General features: G+C 34.4%; 4 protein-coding genes across 4 annotated transcripts in view; 2 read left to right on the top strand and 2 right to left on the bottom strand.

Moving 5' to 3' along the window:
* Positions 1 to 868: 868 nt before the first annotated feature.
* On the bottom strand, positions 869 to 4,075 carry LOC131807052 (uncharacterized). The gene is made up of 5 exons (XM_059132074.1): positions 3,594 to 4,075; positions 2,017 to 2,363; positions 1,816 to 1,959; positions 1,352 to 1,710; positions 869 to 1,297 (listed from the first exon to the last, which is right to left on the bottom strand). Exons 1-5 carry the CDS (start codon positions 3,795 to 3,797, stop codon positions 1,200 to 1,202), a joined length of 1,152 nt encoding a protein of 383 aa, XP_058988057.1. The 5' UTR covers positions 3,798 to 4,075; the 3' UTR covers positions 869 to 1,199.
* LOC131807053 (pyridoxine/pyridoxamine 5'-phosphate oxidase-like) lies at positions 3,282 to 5,992 on the top strand. The gene is made up of 5 exons (XM_059132075.1): positions 3,282 to 3,494; positions 4,469 to 4,498; positions 4,584 to 4,705; positions 4,767 to 5,165; positions 5,683 to 5,992. The coding sequence occupies exons 2-5, from the start codon at positions 4,484 to 4,486 to the stop codon at positions 5,807 to 5,809; spliced, it is 663 nt and encodes a 220-aa protein (XP_058988058.1). The 5' UTR covers positions 3,282 to 3,494; positions 4,469 to 4,483; the 3' UTR covers positions 5,810 to 5,992.
* A 1,127-nt stretch (positions 5,993 to 7,119) lies between these two features.
* LOC101899165 (uncharacterized) overlaps positions 7,120 to 16,683 on the bottom strand; it is a 43,058-nt gene continuing 33,494 nt past the window's right edge. Inside the window, exon 8 of the mRNA XM_059132073.1 lies at positions 7,120 to 8,913. Within this exon, the coding sequence (XP_058988056.1) occupies positions 8,734 to 8,913 (180 nt within the window). The 3' untranslated portion in view covers positions 7,120 to 8,733. The remainder of the gene's footprint in view (positions 8,914 to 16,683) is intronic.
* Positions 13,528 to 14,422, top strand: LOC131807054 (uncharacterized). Its single transcript, XM_059132077.1, has 2 exons — positions 13,528 to 13,655; positions 13,723 to 14,422. Exons 1-2 carry the CDS (start codon positions 13,559 to 13,561, stop codon positions 14,217 to 14,219), a joined length of 594 nt encoding a protein of 197 aa, XP_058988060.1. The 5' UTR covers positions 13,528 to 13,558; the 3' UTR covers positions 14,220 to 14,422.

Raw genomic sequence — 16,683 nt, 5'->3', positions numbered from 1 at the left:
GAGACTTGAAAAATATTCTTTAAAAATCCACGTTTATAGGCTGGATGAGACTTGAAAAAATATTCTTTAAAAATCCACGTTTATAGGCTGGATGAGACTTGAAAAAATATTCTTTAAAAATCCACGTTTATAGGCTGGATGAGACTTGAAAAAATATTCTTTAAAAATCCACGTTTATAGGCTGGATGAGACTTGAAAAAATATTCTTTAAAAATCCACGTTTATAGGCTGGATGAGACTTGAAAAAATATTCTTTAAAAATCCACGTTTATAGGCTGGATGAGACTTGAAAAAATATTCTTTAAAAATCCACGTTTATAGGCTGGATGAGACTTGAAAAATATTCTTTAAAAATCCACGTTTATAGGCTGCATGAGACTTGAAAAAATATTCTTTAAAAATCCACGTTTATAGGCTGGGTGAGACTTGAAAAAATATTCTTTAAAAATCCACATTTATGGCCTTGATAGTCCTTGAAAAAATATTCTTTAAAAATCCACGTTTATAGGCTGGGTGAGACTTGAAAAATATTCTTTAAAAATCCACATTTATGGCCTTGATAGTCCTTGAAAAAATATTCTTTAAAAATCCACGTTTATACGCTTGATGGAATTCAAAAAATACATTCTTTAAAAAATCAAAGTTTATGGCTCCGTTGGTCCTTGAAAAAATATCCTTTTGAAATCCACGTTTATGGCCCTAATATTCATTGAAAAATGTTCTTTACAAAATCCACGTTTATGGCCTTAATGGTCCTGGAAAAATTAGTTTTATTCTCCACGATGATAGACTTAGGTCTTGATTTCTTCTTTTAAATAAAACTCGTCATTTTTATCTCAAGGCGGACGCAAAAACACTTTTTATATGCTTTTATTTTTTATATATTGTTAAGTGTGTATTTGTGTGTGTGTAAATATTTAATCGAGTCATGGAAATTGTGTCTTTATAATTGAGGGAAAATTACAGTTTCCGTTTGAGTAACGAGTAATGTACCAACAAACAACTTTTCATAAAATAAACTAATACAATGTTTGCATTAAATTGCAATAAAATATGGTGGTAAGTACTGTGATATACCCAAATAATGGTAACTTTAACTCCAATGAAAAAAGGAGTAAAAAATTTACCATTTAACGATAGGTTTCACAGTACTTAAATAGGGAGACATAGTTATGTGTTAGAATATGGGGCGGCTTAGGTTAACAATCAGTTACAACCATATCGTCATTGTCATCTTCGACCTCATTGCCACGTCCTTCACGTATGCGTTTTAATTTACGCTTCAAAATCATAATGCCTGAAATGAAGAATATTATTAATTTGAATTTGTAAGTAAAGCCAAAGTGCTTACATTTAATGGCCTGATAGGCCTTGGTCGACGAACTCTCCGTTCCCGTTGCCGCCATATTACTGCTATTTAGTTTTTCATGCGCCAATTTCACTTCTAAATACGCTTTTTTCAAGGTCTTGAAATGACGATGTTCACTTGAATCCTTTAGCAAGATACACTTGGCTGCCGATCCTTCGCCCGAACAATCAGCTGGTGTATTGTGGTAAATTTGATGATAGAAATATTGTAGAATTGGTGAATTCCAAATACTTAGGCCATACCACAGCCATATGACAATATTTAGGCTAATTTTGAAATTCTTGGCAAACAGAGTTGGTACCAAATACTTAAAGGGCAGCAAAGTGATGAAGACATGGAACCTAGGAGGGAAAAGGGATAATTTTTTATACAAGGTATTGAGAGCCAAATTTAAAAAAAAAAAAGTTTTGAATTACCAGGCAACTAATGATGTGATTTTTGCTTACCATGATGCAATACGAAATCCCAAGAATATCTGATACACCAAAATATTTCTCTTCGAATTTTGCAATGCTAAAAGACTGAGAATTTCTGTAATGATATTATAGATTCCCAAAATGAGGTTAACACCCACAAAATAGTTTTCATATCTGAAAAAGAGTGGTTGTTTCAGTTTAAAATATAAATAATAAAATGTAGAACTTTACCTGTAGGTATCAATGGCCACCAATGACATTAAAAAGAGAGCCTTTGATGCCGACTCCAAGTAATCAGATTCTTTGAAATCCAACATAGCACCATGTAGATAAAATGTTATAATAAACAGCGAATAGAATTGAAATTTTTCACATTGCTGCGATTTATAAAATATGTGATCTTCAGATGAATAGAATAGAGAGTAACGTCCTTGATTCTTAAGCAGCTGAGGCAATATCACCCATTCATTATACATGTACAGGAAGAGAGTACATGCAGCATAGAAGGCTATATTCCAGATGGAACGGGAAAATTGTTTACGTTTATAGTATTTGATATTCGAAGTTTTGAGAAAGACCTGAAAAGGAGGGAAACAGGTTAAAGTTAATTTCTTTGAAATATACAAAAATAAAGTTCTAAAATAATTAGGGTATAATTGGCGAAATCAAGATCTGCAATACAGACATAGATCGGAATACTGTAAAAAGGATGGAAGCACTTTACGTTGTTCGTCCTTATGGCGCCAACGAAGACGGTTTTGAATTTTCTATTTTTTTCTCCTCACCTTTATGAGACATAAATTCTCAAGTTATGGGTGCTTGTAGCTCCAGCCAAGACGGTATTGAATGTCTCTATTTCCTTCTCATAGTCATGAGACATAAAATTTACAAATCATGGGTCTCATGCAGCTATGGGTCTCATGCAGTGATGACTTTCTGATGTTTTTTGCTACATTTTTTCACGGATTTGTCTAAAATGGGTTTTTGTAGGTTACAATGAGTCCTAGTTCCGGTGGCCAAACATTGTATGTATAAGTTCACGTTTTTGTATAGCCCCCATATAAGAGTACTTCTAGATATTTCGTATTTTAATGATTTTTTCCACATTTTTCCACGGATTTGTCCAAAAATTGGTATTTGTAATTCGTAATGGGTCCTACAGTTTTAAACCTGACAGTTTTAAACCTGAGCCATGTGACAAATAATTGACGGAATTTCAATTTTAAGATTAAAATTATAGTTGGCAACGCACTATATCCAACGACTAACATGAACCATTTAGCTTCGACACAAACCCGCTTGGCAATCACAATAACTTCGTCTGCTGATGAAATATAGAGCAAGGCCGGCTGCCAATTAGCGGCGATGCATCTGTGCAACTAGAAAAACTATAAAATGGATTAGAAATATCATTTCAGTTCCTAGCAATGCTTTAGAATATACCTTACACAAATAGCAACAATTATTATTATGGATATTCTGGGTTATATGTATGGTCAAGAAAAACATTGACGCCGGCCATCTTAAATTGCACTTCTCCCGACTTTCTTTTCTTTTCGCAATAAAAATACAACAACTCTACAGATAAGTTATTTGGTTTTGTTATTAAAAGCAATCAATCAATAACAATTTTTCATTCGTCCAACGCGAGTGCAACAGCCCACCGGGTCGGCAAACAAAGTGCAATATTTCAAGTATTCTACTGAAAGGTAATTCTTTCCTTTTCTCTGGTGGCTGACAAGCCCCGATAAATCTATTTTTAATTACCACCAAGGATGTTCCGCACACACAACACCAATCGAACTTACCTGAAACAAATTGTGAAAACCAACAAAACCAAAGCTGAAGAGTAGAAATATCCAGAAAACTGCATTGGCCAAATAATTGAAATTGATATTCTCCACAAAGGCATCGAAACGATCTGTGGTTATGAGATACTTCAGTGGTAAAAAGAAGTTACTAATTTCCTCAGCCAGGGAGGGTTTGCCGGATCTCATGTCCAGAATACTCATTGTTGGGCCTTTAATTTGTGTATTTCCACTTGATTTAATGCAAACGTTTCAGGTGGCTCAGAGAGCAAATTGTGTTGCACATTTTTTTCTTGTTAAAATTATCAGCTTTGTGCTGGTCTCTTTTTTGTTTGGGCGATGGCAAAAAAAACTATTTCTTCTACATCTGTTTTGGCTGGTGGTGCTTTGCAGTGACGACGCGATTTGTTTTGTTTATGAAAACAACTAAAAACTAGAACAGCTGTAATTCCAATTGAGTGGGGTGGTGAAACAAAGTCGTGTTATGTGTTTTTTTTAACGCCGTTTACTTTTTCTAATAGCGCAACGCCGTCTTATCAGTGTTGTCATTGTGGTGATTTTTGGATGGAAGTAATTTGGAGTTGCATTACAAAAACAAAAAAAAAAAACAAAGATATCGAAAAAAATTGCAAAACTAGTAGATTCTTGCAGGTTTTGAAACAGAGAATTTGTTCTAACATGTGGTGTGTTCCAGAACTGCTAGAATGTAAAAGTTTTTACTAGGATATCCGATTTTCCGTTTATGATATCGAAAAAATTTTTCAAAACTAGTAGATTCTTGCAGGTTCTGAATCAGACCAATACATACCAAATACAACAATTGAACAATATTAATTAAAATAAGTAATTTTAATTGAAACTTTTATAATTTGCAGCCTAATTTCTAAAAAATGGATAAAATAAGGGTAAGTAACATCATAAGTAAATCCAACTTAAATTCTTCATTTATCACAAATAACACACATGGTTGGGGTCTTACTTACACTACAGAACTTACCACGACTGGCCCGCATTAAAAACTATCCCACAAATCCCATTGAAATGTTCAAAAACGTACTGGAAAGGGTTAAGCCACCTCACATCTTTCCCATGAATTTGGCCACATTGGATAAGTAAGTTACTGGCAATATTTTCTTTGTAATTTTTGTTAATAAATTTAAATTCCAATTTTAGCGAATTTGGCGTTTTAAATCGTGCGGTAATATATCGCGGCCTGCTGGATGATTCATGGATATGTTTTGTAACCGAACGTAATTCCCGAAAATATCAAAATCTTAAAGAGAATCCCAAATTGGGTTTAACCATGCTCTTCTATCCGGATGCCCATAGAGTTGAGGCGAAGGACGTCATGCCTGAGGTATGGCAAATACGTTTAATGGGTGCCGAAGCTGTAGAATTGGATGAAGAACAGTTGAAAATACTATGGCAACAGGAACCGCTGCTTGCCAAAATACGCAGTCACATTTGTGAATGTGGTAAACCGAGTAATATCGCAGAGCTTGAGAAGCTGTTACAAGAACAGCTGGCCATAATGGAAAAGGAAAAACGGAAACCGGAACAAACGAAAACATAGTAAGAGAATTATTATGTGTTTAGAAGCCATTAGAATATGTTCTGTTCCAGAACTGCAAGAATGAAAAACTTATCTCCACGATAACCGATTTTTCCTTTATTATATCGAAGAAAATTGAAGAACTAAAAAAAGGGTTCCCATCCCTGATTTCTGTGTATACAATGGATTTAAGGAAATACATAAAATACTTTTTTGACTGGCTTAAGGCTTTGGGTGTCTTCTTCGGAAAAGAAGAAAGGAACGTAAGGCCAAAATCGAACCAAAGTACCCTAAAACTCCTATGTTTCTATACGAAGAAGACAGACGATGACTTAATTTCGTCAAAAAAAACTTTTTATGTATTCTCAGCTTTATAATATAAATTTGACAACTAGATGTTGTCAAACGAAAACTTTTGAAAAAAATGTAATCATATGAGTATGATAGAGCCTACGAATTTCTAATTTTTGTCTAATATATTACATGGAGCCCCACCCGAAACAAATTAATGGAATTTTTCTCTTATTTTATTTCCAGTACTGGCTTTAAAATCATACCCAAATATTGGGATTTCTATATGTCGGAGCCGAATACGATTGCTGATCGGTTGCAATATAAACAAGGGGAAAATGGTGAATGGCAGGCCTATCACGTTGATGCCTAATTGAAAACAATACATAATAATAACAATACTATATTTTTTGTTATTAATTTTTATTATTTATATTATTATATTTATAACGTAACACATTTTCTTTATTATTTGTTGTAAAACATTTTGCAAAGAAGGGTCAAGGACAAAAAACAATGGTTGGTGTACACAAATCAAAATGTTAACTTTTCATAACTAACAATAAAAATACATTTTACAAACAAAATGTAATAATTAATAATATTATTTAAATAAATATACCATGTAAATACATACACACGCCCACATACATTTCTGTGTGGGTGTGTAGTTAATAATTCGTTGTTGTCTTATTTGATAACTTTAAAGGACTCTGCTTAAAATTAAATTAACTTTTTGGAGAGAAAAAAATGTTGAAATAAAATTTTAAATAGAATATTTTAAATAGACCCAAAAAATTATTATTGCAGGCATTCAGTTGTACTCATTCACACAGTCTCAAGCATACAAAACAAGCGTTCCAGTTTTAAAATTTATTAAATAATTTAAAAAGGAAAAATCCTTATTCGAAATAATTTTGAAATAAAGTGTTAAGTTATTGTAAAACACAGTCGAACACGATTTTAACAAAATCGTTTGTGAGGCCTACAGAAACAGCTCTATAATTTGAAGACCTATGGCAGATTTTTTTTCTATGAAAGACATTTAGAAATAGTTGCGGTGATAGAAGGCCTGTAGATGGTCACCTATTTACAGGAGACCTAGATAATGTCGCCTGTTTGTGGAAGGTTTGTAAAAATCCTCTCATCCATTGAAGAACTGTAGGAGGTTTTCCACAAAAGACCAAGATCAGAACGTGTTCGGTAACATTTTTTAAATAAAACTGATTTTTTTAATTGTTCCTGTAAAAAATAGGAAGAAGCTCCATTAAAGGTCTATAAAAGGCCTAAGTAAGATATCAATAGAAACCCCTCTATTTGTAGAAGACCTATAGAGGGGCATATATCTCTCATGGTCTCTGGAAGCTCCATTAAAAACCTATAAAACGCTTAAGTAAGAGATCAAAAAACCCCTGTATTTGTTGAAGACCTATGGAGGGGCTTCTATGTATTGAAGACCTCACGTGGTGTCTGAAGGAGACTTTTGGGAAGCATTTAATCTTTGGATAGCCTGTAGAAGCTCCATTAAAGGCCTATAAAACCCCTAAGTAAAAGATCAATATCAACCCCTATATTTGTAGAAGACCCTTAGAAGCCTACAGAAGCCTTTTGGGAGACCTTTAACCTTTAGATAACCTATTGAAGGTAGTCTACCAGTAGAGCTTCTTTGGGATGTATTTTACCTACATATATAGGACCTCGGTAAGGTATTCGGTCTTTAGTAGACCTCCGAAAGACATTCAATGTTCAAAAACATACTGCAAACTATTTAAGTCATTTGGATAACCCCATGGAAGGTATTCAGAGGACCACAGAAGACCTCTAGAAAAAATCTTCCTACGGAAGACCTCTTAAATATCCTAGAGAAGGTCTTATATTTATATAATATCTATGTAAAATCTGAAAGATCTTTGGAACTCTGAATGTTATTTTATATAAAGAAGACTTCTCAAATACCGTCTACCCATGGAGGATCTCTGGAATGTATACAAAGAATACCTCTGGGATGTGTCTATCAAAAAAGTACTACGAAAGTCCTCAATATTTAGAAGACCTCTGAAGAGTGATATGTCTATAGAAGATCTCTGGAATATATTGTATGAACACCTGTGTAAAATCTGACAGATCATTGGAAAATCATATAGAAGTCCTATGAATAGTATTGTATCTAAAGAAATATTCTCGAATATCATATACCTGTGGAGAATATCTATATTCCGTCTATAAAAAATTTCTGGGGTGTGTCTATCAAAAGGACACCTGGAATAGTTAGAAGACCTCTGGGATTCTTTTATACATAGAATAGATGTTGGAAACGTCTACTGATCTCTGAGATGACCTTTCTGTTTGTTATCGAGAGAACACTTCTTTCTATAGAGGACTCTGGAAGCATTTAATTTTGGAAGGCCTCTAAAGGGTTTTTGTCTGTGGAATACGATTTTAAGGCCTTTTATCTGCAGAGGAAGACCTCTTAAAAGTGTTATACTTAATGATCCCTGAATAAACCTTTCGTCTGGAAGATCTATGGAAGGACTGCCAAAGTCTCTAGGATGTCGGTTATGTATGAAGAATATCTGGAAAGTTTTTCTTCTTTAGAAGATATTTTTCTACATAGGACTTCTGAGTTGTCCATTATTTACAGAAGACTTCTAAGAGGACTTTTATTTATAGAGCCTCTGAAAGCCATGGATGGTCTTTTACAAATGTTTCTTCAGGCCTGAGTACATCCAACTTAAATACCAAAAGATTCTCCGAAATCGGGTTCGACTGCATACAGAAATATAATTTAACACCTACATGGATAGAGAAACAAGATTGTTTTAAACAGTTTTTTTTTTCAAGAAAACCCTCCTAAACCTTTTTTTAGATAAAACAAATTAAATGAGAAGCACATAAAGGCTAGTTCTATTTACATGCGTAGACATGTAGGTTTTAAGCCTATAAACATATTTTAAGGACATTACAATTAAATATAGATTATTAAAAAAAAAAACGAAAAAAATGCAAGTTATTTTCATTAATTAAGATGCTGCTTACCAAACAAGTAGAGAGAAAGAGAGAGAACTAACAAGAGAGAAAAGAGAGAGTGAGTAAATAAAGTGCTACTATTTACAAAGTGTTACTGCTGCTTGGCGGCATATTTTGTTTTATTTTTTTCTTTAGCCTAGATAACATGCATGATCATGCCACACACCATTTGCTCATAATCATTCATACGCTCGCACACACACACACACACTCACTCATACACACTTTAGTCACAAACATACATCTACACACACCTCCCCCCTACTTTACTTATGACGCATGAACCGTTTCCCTTATCCAAGCGGCATTCGATGCTATTTTGTCATACATTCTTGGCCTTTCAATGCCCGATGCGGCACATGCTATTCTCCATGAGGACACACCAACCAATGCCCATTGATTGGTGCCCGGTATTAGACATTGCACTGGAGCTCCGGCAAATTCTTCTTGCTGTAATGAAAAACGATAAAAAGAGAGAGAGAGAGTTTGGCAAATTAATAAATGGGGGAAAAATTAGTTATTGTTGGAAGTATATATGAAGGACAGTGGCTCTAAAAGAATATTTTAAATATAGATATGTTTTATTATTATTATATTTTATTGTAATTAAATTAATTAATTTAATATATATTATAATTTTTTAATGTTATTTTTTTATTTAAACATTAAAGGAACATACAGAGATATAAATAAATTAAGCAAGGAATTTCCAAAAATAAGTTGGTTTTGTTACTTAAGACTTTGCAAAAATCTTTTTACAAAACATTTGTAAAAATTTGCTATGGAAATATTAATAATACATGCTCTAAAACACATTTAGTAAATGTTTTCAAATTTAATCATTTATTGTACAAGCAGACAAAATATGTAGTTTCTATAAAACTCGGCGGTACTATCGAATTAGATTCTTATGACCAACGTTGGGCGCCACATTTTCTTCCATTCGTATTGTCATTAGATGAAACCCAATACATACGAATATCGAAACAGTATAAAAAATCATAAAACCTAGACTTCCAGATGCCACATAATTCATACTGACCTCCTACGAGTTGGGCGGTAATGTAGTCCTACGAAAATCCGAAATGCTCAATTAGACTCATATCAGTAATAAATTAAGGATGGATATCATGATAACTCTGAACTTCTAATTGGCTTGTAAATTAGAAAAAAGTGGCAATAATGAAGAGTTAACGTACAGGGTGAGATAAAAAAAACTGCAACAACGGCATAATTTTTACATTTTTTTTAGTTTTATTGAATGAAAGCAAAAAATGTCGCATCGAATGTTAAGAATAAGTTTAGATTTGTTCGAATTGGTCACCTTTGGCACGAATTATTGCCTTCAGACAGCCAATGAAACCGTCACACGCTGCCCGAATGTTGCTCAGCGGTATTTTGGCCCATTTCCGGCGAAGCGCTTGCTTGAGGTGATCGACACTTTGGTACTTTTTAGTGTCATCCTTGTTTACCAAAATACTCCAGACACAATAGTCCAACGGATTGGTATTCGGAGATTTTGGTGGCCATTTTGCGCTGGAAATAAAGCGAAGAACCTCATTTTGTAACCATTCTTGGGTGGCGCGTGCTGAGTGCGATGGTCCTGTTGTAGTGTCCAAGGCCTGCGGTGAAAATGTTTGCATAACCAAGGCTTTAAAACACCCTCCAGAATATTTTCGCGATAATATTTGGCATTTATTCTGATGCCACGGTCGATTAATACTAGCGTAGAGCGACCATCGGCTGTTTTGGCCGGTGCTTGAGTTCTGGTGGGAAGTAAACACCATCATTTTGTTTGATTACAAGCTGCTGGACAACGAATTTTCTCTCATCGGAGAAAACTGAAATTCGGCAGTTCACCACTTTCGGCCAAGCGAAGCAACTCTTTAGCTCTTTTGAGTCTATTTTCTTTCTGTTGCGGTGTAAGTTATTTCACTTTTTGGAATTTAAATGGCTTTACCCCGAGCTTTTTTTTTCAATATTTGCCGAATGGAATATTATATATTGCGATATGTTTCAGCTCACAAGCCATTTTTCGGCCACGGCGACGCGGGTTTCGATCAAGTTGCTTCTTTACTTTTCGAACCATTTCTGCTGATGTTGCTGTTTTCTTCCGTTCACTTCCTTGACGTCGGGCTACGCTACCAGTATCACGGTAACGAGCAATATTACGAGACACAAAAGATTTATTTACATTTAAATGCTGGAGTAGCCACTTGTAGTTTTCCAGCCAAATATAAAGAAATCACACTATCACGCTAGAATTCCATCACGAATATTTTTTTTTTGAAAAATTCTCACCAAAATGCTTTTGTGCGCTTGTAAACAATATAATGAGCTGTCACTGGAATAATTTTAACAACTGTCGGACGAGTGGCTTAGAAATGACAGCAGTCTGAAGTTGGTTGCAGTTTTTTCATCTCACTCTGTATATTAGAAGCTAAGGGTCACCAGTCTCGGAGTATTTAAAATCAGTTTTCTGACCCAGAGGGGTCGAGAACATTTTTTCGATTAAAATAGTTTTTAAAAGATTTTTTTTTTTTCAATTTTCTGAATTTCTAAAACACGTTGGGCGCCATTGTTGTTTAGATATTTGTATCTGAACTAAATTTCATGTAAGAAAGAAAATTTGGTTGCATTAAAATTTGGATTTTTGGCGATTCTATTCAAACTATTAACGTGGGTTGGCCGTAGAAATTCATATTTTTATTTCCGATCCATATTCGATTTTTAGATGTAATTTCACGTTTATCGGTTTCCATACTACGTTGGGCGCCATTGGTGGTAAACATATGATAAAGAAATTCAGTATTGTTGACATTTATTTTATGTTGTCCACGAGTCTTGCCACAATTTTGGGTCCAATTGATACTAGACTCGGTTACGATACTGTACCAGAATCTATCTTGGCATCGGCTTTACAATTTTTATCGTTGCTTGCTTTTTGGTTTCCATAAAAATTAAAAATCGAAAAAATATTTTGTGACCGCAAAATAGTAAAAACACTGATTAAACGAGTAAAAAAGGTATAAGTTCAGCCGGGCCGAACTTTTAATAACCTCCACCATTTGGTACGAATTTGGCAATTTTCAAAAAAATAAAATCCCTTCAAAATTCTGTAAAAATCTTAAAAATATAGAATGTGGCCATTATATTAGGATCTTTACGACGACGTTCAAATGCGAAACTTAAAAAAAATCGGTAATAATGGAGCTAAAATCATCAAAATACCGAATATAGGGAGGTAATATTATATAGGGGATATACAAAAACGTGGACCTGTACAGACAATTTTCTGTCATAGGCTGTAGTATCCATTACGAACTTCAATTACTAAATTTGAAACAACTTCGGTGAACAGTGTCGCTAAAATCATCAAAATACCGAATATGGGGAGTATGTGGGGGCTATACGAAGGCGTGGACCTGCACAGACAATTTTCTGTCATAGGCAGTACTATCCATTACGAACTTCAAATACCAAATTTGAAAAATTTCCGGTGAATAGTGTCGCTTAAATTACCAAAATACCGAAAATAGGGAGGTACATTTATAAGAGGGCTATACCAAAATAGGGATGTACCATTAGATGGGGGTATACCAAAACGTGCACCTACATGGCCCATTTTCAATACCAAAAGTCCTGCAGACATAATATACATTTGAGTATAATTTTATCAACCTGCTTCATTTCGTTCGGAAGCTAGAGTGATTTCCGCAGACGAACAGACATAGAATTTTATGCTGATCAAGAATATATATACTTTTGGGGTCTAAAATGTATATTTCGAGGTGTTACAAACGGAATGGCAAACTTAATATACCCTCCATACTATGGTGGAGGCTATAAAAATAGATTTTATGAAAATCTACATCGATTTTCAATACCAAAAGTCAATGGAAAATCGAGTTGGACGCCAATTTAAAAAAAAATTACAGATCTCCAACAAAAAGACGAATACCTATGGGAGATCCTAAATTGGGAAAATCACAAGTCGATCATGTTTTATTCGTCTTCCTTTCAAGACCCTCTTTTTCTATGGCAGTTTCTTAACTGGGAGAATTTTTTTAGACGGCAGCTTTACAATGGTTTGAGAAAGTTTCTCGTTAATTTTCTGAGAAAATATGGGTCGATTTTAAATTGAAAATTTTTAATTGTAATAATTTACCGCCTTCGGTGCTGTGGTAATTGTCCTTGCAGGCACCAAAGACTCTCTTTAAGTAAGTCATGATTTATTGCAGCTGACTAAATCAATAACTCAAAGTAATAGCGATTATCCTGTATTGTTTCTTTTTGCCCGTATTATCCCACTGTAGTACGTGTCAAACAAAAACAACAACAAATACCCTGCGATGTTACATGAAAGAGCAACCGAAATTGAATTTAGAAGGAACAGAAAAAAACACATGCCCGTGCATGAATTCGCATGATTTATTGTCAAAACAACTTAAAGAAAGTGTATGAATGGAAAAACAGAGAAGGGTGCAAATACGTTATAGAACGTGCTACCTAGCCGCCAGCCAGCCAGGCTGGCCAGTAATGCTTCACAGATAATGCATTTGCTATTGTTTCGATGCGAATCAACAGTGTTTTGTTGTTACTTTTTTTTTTTTTTGTTTTGAAAATAATTGCAGATGTTCTGTTGGCCTTATCGCATTTAAGGGTTGTTTTTGTATTCAAGATCCTGTTTTTATGGAAGAGAGGGAGAGATAGGCAATTGAAATTAACTAAAACTAGAACAGAGAGAGAGAGGGGGTGATAATTATAATCAAGAGAGGGGAGAGAGCATAGTGGGAATCATATGTTTAGCTGCATTTAACGGCCAAAAAACAAAACAATATCCTTTGTAGAGAGAGAGAGAGAGCGAGAGATGGAGAATAATGCAATAATTGGAGTTTTAAGAGAAAAGAGATTGAGAGAATAATTACGTACAACTGAGTCATGAGAGTTAACACATCTAACGGCCTGTATTCTGTGAATTCAGTCGTCGCATAAAAGTGCGGCCTCTGCTACAGCGACCAAACAGTATTGACTGAGCAAGCAAGCAGAGTAGTAGTATTTTTTTTTACAAAATCGCCGAAAATAATTAAACAGAATGACATTGAAAAATACCCTGAAGGTCTCCTACAAAGGATTAACACGGAATATTGAGTGTGATTCCACTCTGCCCTATGAGGATGTGGTTAGCAAAGGTAAGTTCTTCTGCAAAAAAATATTAAATACCAATTGGAATAATGAATTTCATCATTCTCTTTTTAGTTATGGAAACCTTCGATCTAAGTCACATCCAACGCAATGCCATCCAGCTGTACGATGAACATGGTGCAAAATATGATAAGGAAATATTCGAATATTTTATTTTGCTGTTTCCCAATCCCCAGAAATTGTTCTTTATACGAGTGGATGCCTCAATGTTGCTGACATCGTTACCCCCGACAATAGAGAATCCAGAAATTGAAACCCAGCCAAGACAAGCCTTTAAAGTCTCCAAGAAGACAAATAAACTAAAGGAAACCACAAATACCCATGGCGAAGCTGTACCCGTTCGAAGACAAAATTGTTTCATTGGCCAGTGGCCTGGAACCGAGACAACAAGTGCCGATAATCAACAACAACAAGAGACAAACACACACCAGGATATTGTCCGAGGCATCGTGAACCGTTACAAAATGTTCCACAATTCACACAATGCCAGAATAAAATCCACAACAACACCGACAACAACGAGTGTGGTAAAACGTTCCATAAGAATTTGAATGGACTCGTAGTAACCACTCACCCACATCGTACATATGTTAAGCTAGTGTTCCTAATGTAGATTTAATCACTTTGTAATAACAAAAACCACACACACAACTGTACAAAACTCCTAGAGATAACTGATATCATCAAATCAATGAAATGTATGTCTGTAAATATATATTTTGTAAGTAACGAAACTTACATTTCATAAAACATATTTTAAACCCAATGTTTTTTACCTGTCCGGTGTTTGTTTAGGTGATTGGGAGGAAAGGATTACCTTGAGAGGAGATAAGAACGGGAACAGACAAGTGTAACTTATAATGGAAATTATTACCTGTAGCGCGATTCTCTAACTCTTTTTTGAATTACAGACGAAAAAATCCAGAATTTTGAAATAAACAGAATTTAAGGTTGACAACATTGGTATCTACCGGTAAGTCCTAGAGACTACTTTAATTTCCGACAAATTTCGTTAATTATCGCAAATATAATTATTTTAACATTACCGACTTTTGTTGGTATCTCAAAAAATGAGTTGGATGTGATTTAAAGGAAGGAGACGGATTAAATGCCATTTTTATAACCTCCGCCATAGTTGGAAAGTATATTAAGTTTGTCATTTCGTTGGTAACACCCCGAAATATACATTTTAGACCCCATAAAGTATGTATATTCTTGATCAGCATAAAATTCTATGTCGATTTAGGATTTTATGATCGTTTTGGCTATTCAAAACTTTGACCCTTTGTGGGGGAGGTACCAGACGGAATGGTCCGACTTCTACCATCTTTATAGCAGATCTTGTGTTGATAGAAATATTGAGATGTGTCAAGTCTGAATGGAATTGTATGTTAATTTCGTATGTTTATGAGCTTCATGGATATTCAAAATTTTGACCCTTTGTGTGCGAGGTTCCAGAAGGAATGGACCGATATATTTCATCTTCACAGCAGATCTTGTGTTACTAGAAATAATGAGATGTGTGAAATATGAAGAGAACCGATTCCTTATTTCGGACTTTGTAATCGTTTTGGTTATTCAAAACTTTAAACCTTCGTGGGGGAGGTCCGATCGCTACCATCTGTATAACAGATCTTGTGTTGATGGAAATATTGAGATGTACCAAGTCTGAACGGAATCTGATGTTAATTTCGCGTTTTATAAACTTCATGGATATTCAAATTTTTGAACTTTTGTAGGGGAGGTACCAGAAGTAATAGACCGATATATTTCATATTCACAGCAGATGTTGTGATAGTGGAAATAATGGGATGTGTGAAATATAAAGAGAATTGGATGTTTATTTCGGATTTTATAATCGTTTTGGTAATTCAAAAAATTGACCCTTTGTTGGGGGGAGGTACCAGAAGGAGGGGACCGATATTTCCCATCTTTACACCAGACCTTGGGTTGATAAAAATGTTGCGATATGTGATATTCGAAGACAATCGGAGTCGTACGTCACATTTTATTAGAATTATAATCATTCAAAAATTTAACCCTTTGAGAGGGAGGCACCCAGGCACTGATGCAAGTATTAGGATTTGCAAAGTTGAAGCAAAATCGATTGATCCTTGTGGGTCTGTCGATCGGTGAACAAATATTTTTGTAAAAAAATTTAATTTTTTTCATTGGTCCTTTAATTTTTTTTTTTAAAAAACCACATCCATCCTTGAAAATATATTTGTAGAAATTTCACGTTTTCTGGCTGGGTTGGCACTTGACTCCGTATATTAAAAAAAAAATAAGTTTCGTGGCTGCATAGTCCTATAAAAAATATTTTTTTGAAAAAAAAAAAAAACTTAAAAACGCATGTTTTGTGGCACAGTTGGTCCTTGGAGAAAATGTTTGGAAAATCACGTTTTGTGTCCCTGTTGGTCCTTAAAAATAAAAATCGTTCAAAATCCCAGTTTTGGGACCAATCCAGAATCCAATATTTTGTATGTTTTGGACCTCTGAAAAAAACCCCAAAAAATATTGAATGTGTGACTCAGTGGGTCCTTTGAAAAAAAATCTTTAAAAAAACACGTTTTGTTGCTAGAGAAAGAATTAAAAATGAATTCTTGGAAAAATATTTTTTAACTTTAATAGCCCTATAAAAAATATTTTTTGACAAAAAATAAAGCTTAAAAAACATGTCCTTGGATCTTGGAAATAAAAATCTTTAAAAATCCTTTGATCCTTGAGCAAAATATTCTTAAAGAATCCAAGATTTTGGCTCTGTTGGACCTCTGAAAGAAATCCTAAAACACTATAGAATTTATGGCTCTCTTGGTCCTTGAAAAAAATTTGTTAAAAATACACGTTTTGTGTCTCTCTTGGTCCTTGGAGAAAAACATGAATTCTTGGAAAATATTTTAAAAATCCATATTTCCTGAAAAAAAATTAAAAATCCACGTTTTGCGGCTGTGTTGGTCCTCGGAAATAAAGAATAAAAAAGTAAAAAAATTGTGGTTACGTTCTTGGAAATAAAAA

Source organism: Musca domestica, unplaced genomic scaffold (genome assembly GCF_030504385.1).
Source record: "Musca domestica strain aabys unplaced genomic scaffold, Musca_domestica.polishedcontigs.V.1.1 95, whole genome shotgun sequence".
In the NCBI taxonomy this organism is placed as follows: domain Eukaryota; kingdom Metazoa; phylum Arthropoda; class Insecta; order Diptera; family Muscidae; genus Musca; species Musca domestica.
The sequence above is the reverse complement of the archived record's forward strand: the minus strand, read 5'-3'. Positions and strand labels throughout refer to the sequence as shown.